At 33.3% G+C, this 13,762-nt stretch overlaps 1 protein-coding gene across 1 annotated transcript in view; it reads right to left on the bottom strand.

Annotated features, from left to right (window-relative positions):
• LOC124356644 (nose resistant to fluoxetine protein 6-like) overlaps positions 1–13,375 on the bottom strand; it is a 51,900-nt gene extending 38,525 nt beyond the window's left edge. Inside the window, exons 1-2 of the mRNA XM_046807769.1 lie at positions 13,257–13,375; positions 8,603–8,833 (exon numbers count right to left, since the gene is read on the bottom strand). Of these exons, the coding sequence (XP_046663725.1) occupies positions 8,603–8,795 (193 nt within the window). The 5' untranslated portion in view covers positions 8,796–8,833; positions 13,257–13,375. The remainder of the gene's footprint in view (positions 1–8,602; positions 8,834–13,256) is intronic.
• Positions 13,376–13,762: the final 387 nt, after the last annotated feature.

The following is a 13,762-nucleotide window of genomic DNA, read 5'->3' as shown; positions in this document are numbered from 1 at the left end:
ATGAATCAACCCTTCCTGCGTTGAATCCCATAGCTACGTTATGGTTTGTTATGTCTATCCATAGAGTACAGTATTAAAAATATCTTGCGTACTAATTTTTGCATAATTCAAAATCGATGATTATAGTGTTTTACTATGTTTCATAACGTTTGTCCTTGAAACAAAAATTAGTTTTCACTTAATTGTAACGCTTTTCTTTTTTTCCTGATGTTTTATTATTATTTTAAGTACTTGAAAACCAAAAAGAGTTTGATAAAAACACGAAATACATACCACTTCCTTTTGAATTTATCGTTGAAAACGTAAAAGATACACAAATAAAAAACAGACAATTCTATTGAAGATTACCTTGGTAGCCTTCTAATACAGAATGGAGTTGCGACACTTTTTTTGTTCCAAAATGAGAACAAAAAGTGTTGTCGACCTTGACGAGTTTAACACCTGCTCAGAACGCTCGTGTTTACTTCTTTAATCTTTTGACACACCACGTGATCGAGTCAGCTTTTAGGCAAATTCCCCTTGGAAATAAACCGTTCTAATTCACATTCTAACACACACACACACACACACACACACACACACACACACACACACACACACACACACACACACACACACACACACACACAGCGATGCGTTGCCCAACCAGTAGAATAATTACATATTTTAACTCGAATTTTCATTATGGGTGTCATGACTATTTATGTATAACATGTCTAACCTTCTTTAATAAATTACTTCTGGAATAATTTCTCATTAACTGCAACGCTGGAGCTTCAGATAATCCTTCACCAATAATTGCCAATCGACGGAGATTAGTCACTGCGTATTCTTACGTATACAGTATTATTTATTTTTCATAGAGGAAAAATGCAAATCCTTGAGTCAAGTATGCTGCTGACCTTCGTAAACATTCTTTAAGAAGACGTTGTTGATAAACTTCTCTGACAAGTTGTTTTGCTTCTTCGCTACACTTTTGCTATACAATTATTAGTTGCTTGAGGAGTTATACACAATTTGGTCTGTAACTTACGACATGTATATAAATAAATCATCTTGACGAATAATAGAAAATTTACGTTTTTATTGTGGCGTTAAGAGATTTACCGTTGTATATAAACAGTGTGTTTAACAATTATAAACCACTGCCTAAGAGTAATTTATTGCAAAAAAGAAAAGTTATGAATTTAAATTACCTATTTATAAATATTTAAGAACATTATTTATTCAAAGTATTAAACATTTTCTATGAGAAAATTGGAAACAGGAACGACATACTTTGCCAAAGAACAAGAGGTGACATACTGTTGCTGTTCATAAGACCGAAGGTAAATAAGTTAATTTTCAAACAAAGCTTTTCTTTTTTGGTCCAGAGTTTTTAATCTTTTCTCTTCTCAAATTAAAAATAATTTTAAACATAGAAAAATATTTGAGTATGAATTGAAAAATTGGCTTTTGTATTTTGTTAATATTGATGACTTTTTCAAATTTTAGTATAGGAACTTTACAGTTTTATATTAAAAGTTTTTTAATTTGTAAATTTTTAGCTAAAAATTTTATGTTTAGAATAACTGTTCATTTTGGGGTGTGCACACTGCGGATCAACCGCATGATTTACTTGTTAAAATTCGACTGCACACTACACAATTAAGTACAACTTTCAGTTGAGCTAGCCACGCTTACTGGATGCTGTGGCTAGTAATTCCTACCAGTACTGATGTCAATTTTTTTAATCTACATTTTCTGGAATAAAGTATATTCTATTCTTTATTCTATAATTAAAATGCCATAGGACATGTATGTATCTTTACAAAAAACTATATTTCCTCTTAAAATTCTTTTTGTCTCGCTAAGAAACGCTAGTGTAGAATTTATAGCAAAATAATTTAGAGCCGTTTCAGTAATTTTAACTTTGTGTGGGACTACATTTTGATGTATTGTGCATGAATATAAAATTTGTAAATGCACTATATCCGTGGGCGAGTTCTTGGAACTCAGCAACCAACGTTGTCAGAGCTGAAAGATGTGGGGAGCTGAAGGGTGTGCGACTGAGTTAATATGACAGATTGTATAATATGTGTATGTGTGTAGTTATTTATTGGATGTATTTTTATTATTATTACTATTACTGTTACTTATTTGAAATGTTATTTAATTTTTATTTTTATTTTTTAATATTTTATACATGACATAATTGGCTGAAAAATAGGTTTAGTGACGCATGTCATACAATTTTGTATAATTGTTAAATAATGACAATAAAGAATTATTGAATTAAACCTTTTTTTTAAATCGGTCACTACATACCGATACAATGTATAAAGGATCATATTTGATCTTGAGGTAAGGATGGTCAACAAACTATTACATCGTTAAATAAACAACAGAATGTAATACCTGTAACGTAACTCTAGAAAGTAATTTACCTGACATATCAACCTAAAAACTTGAAAGGTCAAAAAACCGATAGAATAATATTTACAACCTGACGAGTGATAAAAAGCTGTCTTGCCGACACCTGTTTAGCGGTTTGTGGTTGCGGCAGGAAGACAAGTTTCAGTCGAGAAAGTTTTAAGGTCAACGCGAAAATACGGATGCATGTAGCATGTGAACCGGTTGATGACTGAACTTGCCGTCTTCGGTCAACGCCTTCGTGATACCTTGACCTCCTCTGGAAGGTGGATTATCAGTCCAGTTGTCTACCTCAGAGGCTAGGCTTGCTTAGCCCTTGACAAGTTATGTTTGGTTACATCGTTTTTCCTAAACTAGTAAGATGATTGTATAGTATGGAGTGTGATGGGATTTTCCTGTTACACTAACGACAACGGGCTGTAATAATAAGACCTGGCGGCCATATTGATTTTAACCCTATACGAATAACAACTAAACCTTCTCTGGAAAGGTGGATTATCAGTCCAGTTGTATACCTCAGAGGCTAGGTTTGGTTAACCCTTGTCAAGTTATGTTTGGTTTCATAGTTTTTCCTAAACTAGTAAGAGGATTGTATAGCCTAATATGGTGTATTGGGATTTTTCTGTCATACTTACGATAACCGGCTGTAATAAAGCCTTCTTGATTTTAACCCTATACGAAAAATGATATACCTTTGACCTCCTCTAGAGAGTGGATTAACAGTCCAGTTGTATACCTCAGAGGCTAGGAATCTCTCTTAACCCTTGTCAAGGTATTTTTGGTTTCATCGTTTTTTCTAAAAGAGTAAGATGATTGTATAGTACGGTGTATCTGTCATATTTAGGACAACCGGCATTAATAAAACCATCTTGAATTTTAACCCTATACAAACAATGATATACCTAACCTCCTCTGGAAGGTGGATTATCAGTCCAGTTGTATATCTTAAAGGCTAGGAATCTTGCTTAAAACTTGCCAAGATATGTCTTTTCAGAAATAAACTATAATATACATTTTATGGGGTGTATTAGCAATCATTAAAACCACTTTATTTCATCCACACCAAACTTGGGTCGATTGTTGCAATTTTGCTCCTGATGAGACAATGAGAACAGATTTTCATCTAGATTACACTTGATTTTGTATTATTGATGCCTCTGATGTCGAAACTAGGAATAGAGGTCGTTTTGAGCCTCTTCGTAGCCAAATTCTTTTGGATCTCTTATACGAATGTGGACTCCAGATTCCAGGAGTAAAGTCTGTGACAGTATCAGATACCAGACGCTGCACTAAGCGGTAAGTGAAAAAGAGCTGAACAGATTTTTAGGTCAAGTAAACTTTGTTTCGTTCATTCTAAGCGAAGAACACTCCTAAGAACCCCAAGAGATGGTTAACGGTGCTCTAGACTGCCCTCGTCTTCTCTCTCTTCTCGAGTTTCGAATTCCGACATCCACTCGTTCCGGGGACATCTTTTTCAAGAGGGCAGTTCCTTCTCTTTACAGCTACCACAGCTGTATTCCCAGACTTATGAGAGAAGGTAATGAGGTTTCAGGTGGTGTGGAATTTTTTGGATCCTCTTATCAGTCATTTCGATCGTGCTTGGGGAAGCTACTATGACGGGCAACTGTGTTAGTTCTTAATTTGTTGTTGTTTAGCTGTTTACTGTTATTATTATTGTGTTCGTACGTGTTATTATTGTTGTCCAGATTCCTATATATATATCATGACACTATTGACCCTAAAGTAACCCACCATTATTATTTTTATTATATAATTTTTGTTGTTTAGCAGTTTCTGTTGTTATTATTATTGTGTTCAGATTTATGCGTGTTATTACTGTTGTTCAGATTATATAAATATCATCTCACTATAGACCATAATGTAACTCACCATTATTATTATATAACTTTTGTTGTTAGCTGTTTCCGTTGTTATTATTATTGTGTTCAGATTCTATACGTGTATTATTGTTATAAAAATAATAACAAACAATTAGCAATGTTAACAATGTGTTATATATAATTGTTGTTATTTAGCTGCTACTTTTATTATTATCTCGCCCAAACTCTTTACGTATTATTATTGTTGTTAACTTGCAATTATTGTTGTTCAGATTCCATGGATATCATTATACTCATTATAAATCTTATTTTAACTCGCCATTTACCCTTTATGTTATTATTGTTATTTTTCTCTGATTGTGTTTTGATTTTGTTGTTTTGATTAATATTAAGTAAAATGCTTGGTTATGGATAGCTGCCACCTTTGCTATAAGTTATGTTGTACAAAATGGTTTACCGTTGAAATAAATAAATAAATAAAATAAATAAAGAGTGATCCAAATGAGTAATTATAAATAAGGAAACGTTCCTGTATAAATATAAATAATCACCTCCTCCACGGTTTACAAACGTTACTCAATGAATCTTATCCACTTGTGTATATCTTTTTATTCATCTGATCCCAGAGATACATTTTTGAAAAGGAAGTTCAGACCGACCTTAGTTTAAAGGTTCCTTTCGAAGTTTTCAAGAGGTTATGTAGAATGGTCATGGTAAATCATGAAAATCCAAGCACTCTGAGAAGGGAAATTATCTTTTTATATCAAACCTATTCTCTCATGTGTCCATTTTGCACAGATTTCAGTATTCATAAAAAGATACATATATCAAAATTAGGGCCATTTTTATAGAAAATTTAGTTGTTTAAACTGCGATTGTATATGATGATTAAGGGCTCGTTTGCTAAATAAAATGGATTTTAAATAAATTGTAATCAAAACAGGGAGTAGTTTTAATTGGTTGTTTGTGTTGAACAACAAAAGCAAACAAAAGGGTTTTTACAATCGTATAGCAAGGGTGATCCATTGTTCTCTTTTTTTACATCAGTGCTATACGGAGTATCCAGCACCTTGTACAACTCAATTGAATCGTGTATTCTCTATGAATTTCCATTTCAATCAAGGGTTCTGCGGGTAGACAAGGATCGTGTTCCAATGAAATCTGATCATTCTGGTACTACAGGTATCATAAGGGAATTCGTGGAACATTCTTGTTATCGAGTGACTTCTGATTATGTTCCGTGATATCAAGGATGTAAAGACCTCAGCTATTGCTTTCGAGGTAACATTGTATTATCTAAAACCTCTTTGCAGCAACTGCATTTTGGTTAAACCTCTAATAAATAACAAGTTTACAATCCAGTGGTGTACAGTGAACTACATAGTAGCAAACTTAGGACTGTGATTTGAAGAAAACGTAGTTTAATTGTTCAGTATTACAGCATTGTAGGTGCAAATTTATAATGTAACAATAATAAATAAAATTTTAAAAATACAAAGGCTCTTTAAAAAAATGTCTTTACTACAGTAACTCTACTCTATTTTCGAACGAATACAATCTAAATTGAAGATTCTTGAAACAATTGGAAGATTTGAATTTGATACCGCTAGTAATGTTTACATATTTTTCCAATATTAATTTTTAACTGAAAATCAAATCTTTGATTTCAAAAGGATTTCGCAAAAATAAAAATAAATATTAGAAAACTGTGCGATTATTACTAGTTGTATCAAACTAAGCCAAATTAATTATTTATTTAACAATTTTTCGATAAGCACCACATATCAGTGAATTCGTTGTTTATTTGCTTGTTTTCATTTGCTTACATGGATGTGATACAAGGCAATAAATATGAAACTCATTGAATGATTTCTCAACATTCTCACTCATACAACAAATTATCTCATTAAAAAGCACTTCAGTACTACTTAGATTTGACAAAATACACAACCCCCAGTAATGGGTGCTGCATACTACGGTAATTCACAGGTCACTTGTACAGTGTAGGGGAGGAGACGAGTGTCATATCTAGATCGTTCCTAATACGTCGTTTTTCTCTCAATACATTTCACTGAACGTGGTAAATATGCCCTGGTAAGGGTGAGCTTGAGTCTATCCAGCAGGGATCACTTCTGGCTGGTTTAAACCTTTCAGTTGAACTTACCACTGGGCACAGCAAAAACCGATGTGTCACTTAAACCTGGGCAACTTTATGGATGTTTAGAAGCAGCACATCACTACCGCAAATGTCGAGATTCTGGGGTGCAAGGGTAATTCTATAGGTCTAGTCAACTGCGGGAGATGACTTTTGGAGTTTGGTGGGGTTCATTCCCTAACTATCAGAGGTTCTTGCTAGCCTCAACAAGGCTGTGCCACCCCCTGCCTGCTTTGACTGAAGAGGCTGGTTCAGAGCTGGCCCCCCTTCTTCTGGGAGAATATGATTTTGAGATTAGTGCCCTAATTCTTCCTCATGGATCTCGAAAAGGAGGCAGCCCCTACCCCCTAACCTTACCCATTCTGAATATCCTGTCACTCCGGAAGCAGCTCTAAGGTTCTTACAGGACTAAGTACAATTTATAAGCTTCTTGTCCTAAGGGTGACCTTGTGCTATAAAGGGACATGAAATTACGTATTACTAAAGTTAACCTTAGTTTAGCGTAAAGACTTCACAAACAGAGCTTGACAGATTCACCTGAATGTTGAAAAATTCATACCACGGAGGCTTTAAAAAACGTAATGTCGTAATTTTAACATAAAGTGTTACAGCGATTCAAGAGGGTTATAAAAATACTCGTTTTACCGAGAAAGTATTGAAGGTCATGTTTCCAAGAGTCTAGAGTATTACTTTTAAGTAGGTAGACTTTATGTCCACTCTAGCAGTCTAGGGCATTTGCTTGTAAGAGAATAAGGAAATCGTAGTTGGTAACTGGTACGTTATCGCGCAATAAGGAAATCTTCACTGGGCGGCCATGGCCTAGCTAGTTTGCATCTCACACTATAAACGTATCACGGTAAGGAGAGAGGACGCTGCCCCTTGGACTCTAATTGCTGGGCAGAGCAACGATCAGAACCAGTGGTAATGATTGGTTATATAACTCCCAGTGGGTCAGTCAGTCAAGTAGTTGAATGACTGACTCGTAGTGAGGAAGTCAAGGTCACTGGAGTCCGATGCAGGGAGTCGGCAAGGCACGGTTTTTAACCCTTCAATGTTTTTAACCCGTCTCCACGTGTCTGTTAGCTTTTTCATGAATATTGAGTGCACATTTTGATATATTCATATCTTGTATTGATTGCCATAAATGTTGTTACTATACCATTACTTTAATAAACCGTTCTAAATTATGAATTAAAGTTATATAGTATTCAACATAAACATGCCTAGTAGGAAGACCCAACCTCTATCTATTTTCTCGAACCCACCATAATTACGTGTCAGTGGCCAAAAAATGCTTCGTGGTGTCAAAAGGATGAGTAAAGACCATCACCCTTCCTGTACCATGATTTGCTGGTAACACCAGTGGAAAACAAATAGGCTTGTCTGGACTTACATCAGAAACCAATTTCTGGAAATTAAGGCTTACAACCTCCCCAGACATCTGGACTTCTTTAATATGCTCATAATATTGTAATAATGTAATACCTTCAAGAGAGAATTACAACTAGCCTGTCATGACTTACATATCATCTGATAACTTATTTTGTCATTATTCTTGTTATGTTATTAACTTTTTTGTTACTCTGTTATATTGTTATTTGTTTTAGCTTGTCTTTTGTTATTTATTTGTAATTACAACTGTGCCTCTTGGTTATATATTTACATTTATTGCTTGCTTTTACATTGTTGTTTTTATAGGTTTTTACATATATATTTTATAACTCCATATTACTCTTGTTATTCATTTAAAGTTTATTTTTCATTGTTATTTAGTTTTTTATAGTTTATTTTCACTGTTATTATTATTTTTTATTTATTCATATAATTTAACATCTTATACAGTAATGTATTTAAGTTAAATATTTTTCTCATTTATTATTTACTACTATCACTAATATTTACTATAATTTATACATTTCTTATTTATTGTTAGTTATGCCTAAGATTTAATTTAGAGCCCAGTGTTTGGTTTGGCCCTTTTCTTTTGCCAATATTATTTCGCCATCTTATCATAAGTTTATAAATTTAAATTGGTTTTTTGACCGTTGAAAGGAAATAAATAAATAAATAAAGGCTTATAAACTTAGTAGAGTCGAATAATACGTAATATGATGAAAGCTTGATGGTAAAGATATATTTATTTACATCAATAAAAACTTCTTTTACTCCTCATAAAATGGAAAGTCACACTTACTCTGTTCTGCCCAGAGGGTACGGTTCTCAAGGGCTGCTGCTAGCAGGATGCTGTCCTCTCTACAAGCGGGATTCAGAGATTGCGGGTCCGCAATAGGCAGAGGACCGAGGAAGCCATGGGTCTCCCAGTCAAGGGCCGAGCCCTTAGTCACCAGTACAGCTGCTAGCAGCAGGCCAACCCAGCAGCCTCCCATCTTTGATCTGCAGGGGCTCCTTAGCAACAACTTTACACCTGGAAATAGTGGTTGTGTTAGTCGAGGGAAATGTCATTTATATGAAGAAACAGTATTTTTTCCCGGAAAATTTTGCCATCGTTCATTGATACAAAAATCAGTAAGTAACAGTACGTTTCGAGATCTGCACTCTAATCTGTTCTTCAGGTAAATAACTAATCTAACACAGATTGCGGATCTCGAAACGTAGTGTTACTGATTTTTTTGTATCACTGAACGATGGCTAATGTCCGGAAAATTTCTTTATCCTTCAAAATCCTTCCATCGTTAAAAACAAATTTCAAACAAAGAAGTCATTTATAGGACGGTAAATGAGGTTTTCTCGTTGTAAAAGAACACAATATTATCTTAATTTTGGAGAAACATTTGATCATCATGACAGTATTTTACTTTATAAAACTCTTAATATTGTAACATAAAATCAAGCAGAATTTTATACTAGTAGTGTGAGCTTGTATAGTAATTTTAACTGGGAACATAAATTTGAATGATTTCCGAATACTATTTTTTCAGTACGAATAATATTTACTCGTATATCGTCTCATACAATTATTTCCTGCATATTCATCGTAGTTATTTCATTTCTCTATGCTTCAATATAAACCGTAATTAACGATAACTACTACTGACAGTTTACTCAGTGCGATAGTAACGGTCCGTTTATATTGCACCAATATGACACAGCTAAATCTATAGGAAGCCTATGAGGAATATCACATTTGGCCTATTTGGTCACATTCAACTACGGAGAAAACCAATCAAAAACATATTCACCTTAAAAGGTCAGGTAAACATATAAATATTTATCATTCTGATCTGTATACCACTACTAGCTGTTACCTACGGTTTCGAACGCAATTTCTTGCAGAATAATAAGGCCGTCATAGACATATCCTTTATAATATACAACATGTGACTACTGGAATTAGAAATGGTAAGGACATTGGAAATATCTTCCAGTGGGAGATATTTCCATTTCCTGATTCAATTTATAATATTTTGACCTTAATTTTAATAACGGTGATTCGATTCGGGCCTTTCGAAATTCGGAGAGTGAAATAGATTTTGGAAACCACCAATGAAAAACCTCGAATGTTTTAAGGCATTTGATTGAATACCTCTTAAGACTTCATAAGATCCCAGCGAATAATCCGTAGCTTTCTTGGTGAGAGCACAAATTATATAATATGATGTAACTTTATGATAATTTTGATATGGAAATAGGCATATTTGCAGTACATATATATATATATATATATATATATATATATATATATCGTATTATTTCAATGTGCATGGAAAACCTTAACTCTATGAACATTGCAGTTTTTGCGTCACAGAAACAAAAACCCAACTATTTTACTTATAATACTCGTATTTATGATTAGCTAAATTCCTAAAAGAAAATCAGATTACTTTCGAAGGTCAGCCGGTTCGCCACCCTGCGTTATCCTTCTCTTGGTTTTCGTTCTTGGATTGTATATCTGTAAACCTCATATGCAATACAATGCAAATCCTAGTTCTCCGATCTTTGTTCGCCATGTTATATTATTTTTTTGATTCAGTCTATGAAGTGAATCAGTATCGCACACTTCTCGGAATCGCTGTTCTCGCTTGTTTCCTCTAATTGTTGTCTCAGATGGACTCATTCGTTGAGTCATGTTATTGCTAGATCTCTCAAAAATGACTAGCTAACGGACTGAAAATACTATTAAAATTGTAGATTTTATTAAATTAATTATTAACAACATAATAACACTTCAAAAACATTAATCGATTAAAACTGTGAATAAATGTTTTTCACTTCCCTACTACCTTTACTATAATATTTTAAGTGGAATGTTATTGACAAGTTACTTAATGAAAACGTACAAATTTTAAATTATCATAGCCATTAATGTTAATACCGACCTTGGTTGTTCCGAAGCCCAAGGCTTACTTTCGGTCTCCAAGCAACTGTGGCTATCCAATAGACTACGCCTTACGTAGTTTTCTTTCCTTTATTTCATCATTTAATATGTTAATCTTTTTAGATTAACATTAATATTATTTAATATAAGCCAAAAATAACAGTAAAAGAAGGAAGTTAACACTGCAAGGTGTTCTGAAGCAAATTAATTTTACACAAGATGGGACGGACATAACAAATAGAGGGTGAATAAAAAGTCAGGACCCCCCTCTATTTTTCTAAAGTTTATTTAAGAAGATATCCTTTGGGCAGTGGTGCAATGTGGAAAGCATGTTTCATTTGATATTTTTAAAATGGTTTGCGTCCCCCAAAATGCGGGATTTTGGGGCAACTCAAAAATTTTAAAATGTTTTTGTAACCCTCTCAAGTGACCCATCATTTTGAAGAGCATTTGAAATTTTTGTAATATATATCTATTCATTTTCCAAACTTTAAATGGCATTTGAAACTTTCAAAGATATAAAAAAGTGAAAAATCTTTAAATGGTTTTTGGTTAAGGTAGGCTAACAAACTCATAATATAAGCGATGTACAAATATTATCTATGCACCAAATGGTGTATACACATTAAATCCGTATACGCCCGCTGTCTCGAAATTATACGAGATAACCAATCATTGTTGTAAATGATCTGGGATTTATAAAACATTTCGTTTTGCGCTATAATGAATTATATTTACATACATTAAGTCATTATTTTTTCTAAATTTTGAATAGCCGCCATCTTGAAACTTTGAGGGATATATAAAGTTAAATAATACAAGTTGTTTCTAATTACCTAATATATTTAAAACTTTATCATTGGGATCTATGTTGGGCATTAGATTAGTTAGAAGTTTGTTCGTAAGTGAATTGCCGCCATCTTGAAAATTTTCATTGGTTAAGACTGGCTTAAGAACAGACTCAAGAGTGTTATATACTTAATAATGTTACTATAATGCCAAGGTCAACAGTCACTGATGTCACATACCATGTAATGCTACTGTAACCTTCGATATCGAACGTGAATGTAAACAAACACAGAAGTATTCGGTTGTTCACCATTCGAGTGATAAATTGAAATTAGTAGAGTTTTGTCAAAATGTGATGCCACAGTTCAAAATCTGTCGATGGTAAGTGGAATATAGTAGTTATTGACTTTGAATTATGAACTATGCATTGGTTCAATTGAACTAGAAGAGTTCAATAGATATTTTCAAATAAATCAAAGTAGTATGGTGAATATTATTCTCAGGCTCTGAGGCCACTTTTTGCACAAGGGCGCGGCGTGCGATGGCGGTTCATTCCCCCCAGAAACCCGTTCCTGGACCTTCTCAGAGCCGAGCGAAGCGACAGACAAAACTTGATCATTGCCGTAGCTTAAACATTATTCTGTGGAGCCGACTTTTTGTATTTCAACATTTATGTCAAAATTCCAACCAAGTACATAAAAGAGTCACTGTATCTTGTTCTACACTGTCATTATACAAAACTTAAATAACTTTTTAAGTACAACAATTTTTTTTATAACAGGCTGATAGAAAATTTAAATAAAAAAATTATAGCTGATCACAGTTTTTCGTTCTACAAGCAAATTTTTAGATCTGCAATTAAAAATTTAGGTTTTGGTATTAAAATAAAAACACAATTTAAAATTATAATAAATTAATTATATGTAAATTCAAGTACTATAAACTCATTTCTATACACTTTAATTTTATACATCTTTTAACTATACATCCAATACAAAATAAATTTTTAGTGTTGTAAGTATAAAAACAATCTGGTACAATACAATTAAACGTCGACGTCTTAATTGCTTATTAGATGGAATGCTTATTTAATTAAAGAAAATTAAGGAGTTCGAATATTTTTATGTAATTGAATTTAGTTTGCTAATTTAGTTGATTAATTTGCTCTTTATTTCTTACAAACGTGTTTTTTTGCTATTTCTCTTGGAGTGTTTACAAAGTGAACTTTTTAAAATTTGACATTGGTATCTAAAACATACATTAAAGCAATCTTAAAAACATTATTTCAATCCGAACCTTTACACTTCATAATTACAAATATTCATAAAAACTTCAACCAATGATCATGTTAGAAAATGTACAACGCAATGATGTCTAAGTTTTAGTCGATGACTATAATTTAGTTATGGTCCAAATTTTGAAAAAAATATTAATTAATTCTTTTTAATACAACATAATCAGTGTAATTTTAGCGCAAGTCAACAAGATACCACTCACTGTCTTTAGAAATTTAATTTTAAGAGTTTGTTTTAAATACATACATTTATAGAAAATTAATGATTAGAAGTGTAAATTTGCCAGTTGTAAACGAGGAACCAATTAAAAACCATTACTTATATTACCACATAAAGTGATGCTAATATTTCTTGAAATAATTGTATACAATAATTAGTCATAGTTTAGTCCTCTAGGATCGAAGATGAGGTCGGCAGAACCTACTCACCAGGTTGAGGGCAGGTCGGGATCTGGCGACCGGGCTAGAGGACTGTCCGGTAGACTCAAGGTCGGCTCCGTCCCGGTTACCAGCGTCCAGCGCCGCAGACCTCAGGAACGAAAGGGACTGGGCGTTCTTCACTTCGACATTTAACTGTAATCGCGTCCTGACCGTCGAAACCAATCTTCTGTGTCCAATAACATCGAGAAATCAATAAAGGCGTCTTTGGACACCGCACATTGGATCCATTTGAGAATTTACTTCTAATTGATTTTTGGAGGTTAAGTGAAACTAGATTTCAAGTGATAGCCTATAACAACAGCGAAGGACTATGGTTGGTTTTACTAAAGAAGATCCCTGACTTAAAACGTCTAACACATTAAAATATAAACCTATATTAGCTCGGAAATAATTTTTGCAAACCTTCACCCATGAATTTCCGTGAAAGAACAATGATTTTTCTTTATTTGGATTTGTATAACCATAAATATGGAGAAAACAGTTTTCTGTTCAGA

This window comes from Homalodisca vitripennis, chromosome 3, assembly GCF_021130785.1.
Source record: "Homalodisca vitripennis isolate AUS2020 chromosome 3, UT_GWSS_2.1, whole genome shotgun sequence".
NCBI classification, from domain to species: Eukaryota; Metazoa; Arthropoda; class Insecta; order Hemiptera; family Cicadellidae; genus Homalodisca; species Homalodisca vitripennis.
The sequence above is the reverse complement of the archived record's forward strand: the minus strand, read 5'-3'. Positions and strand labels throughout refer to the sequence as shown.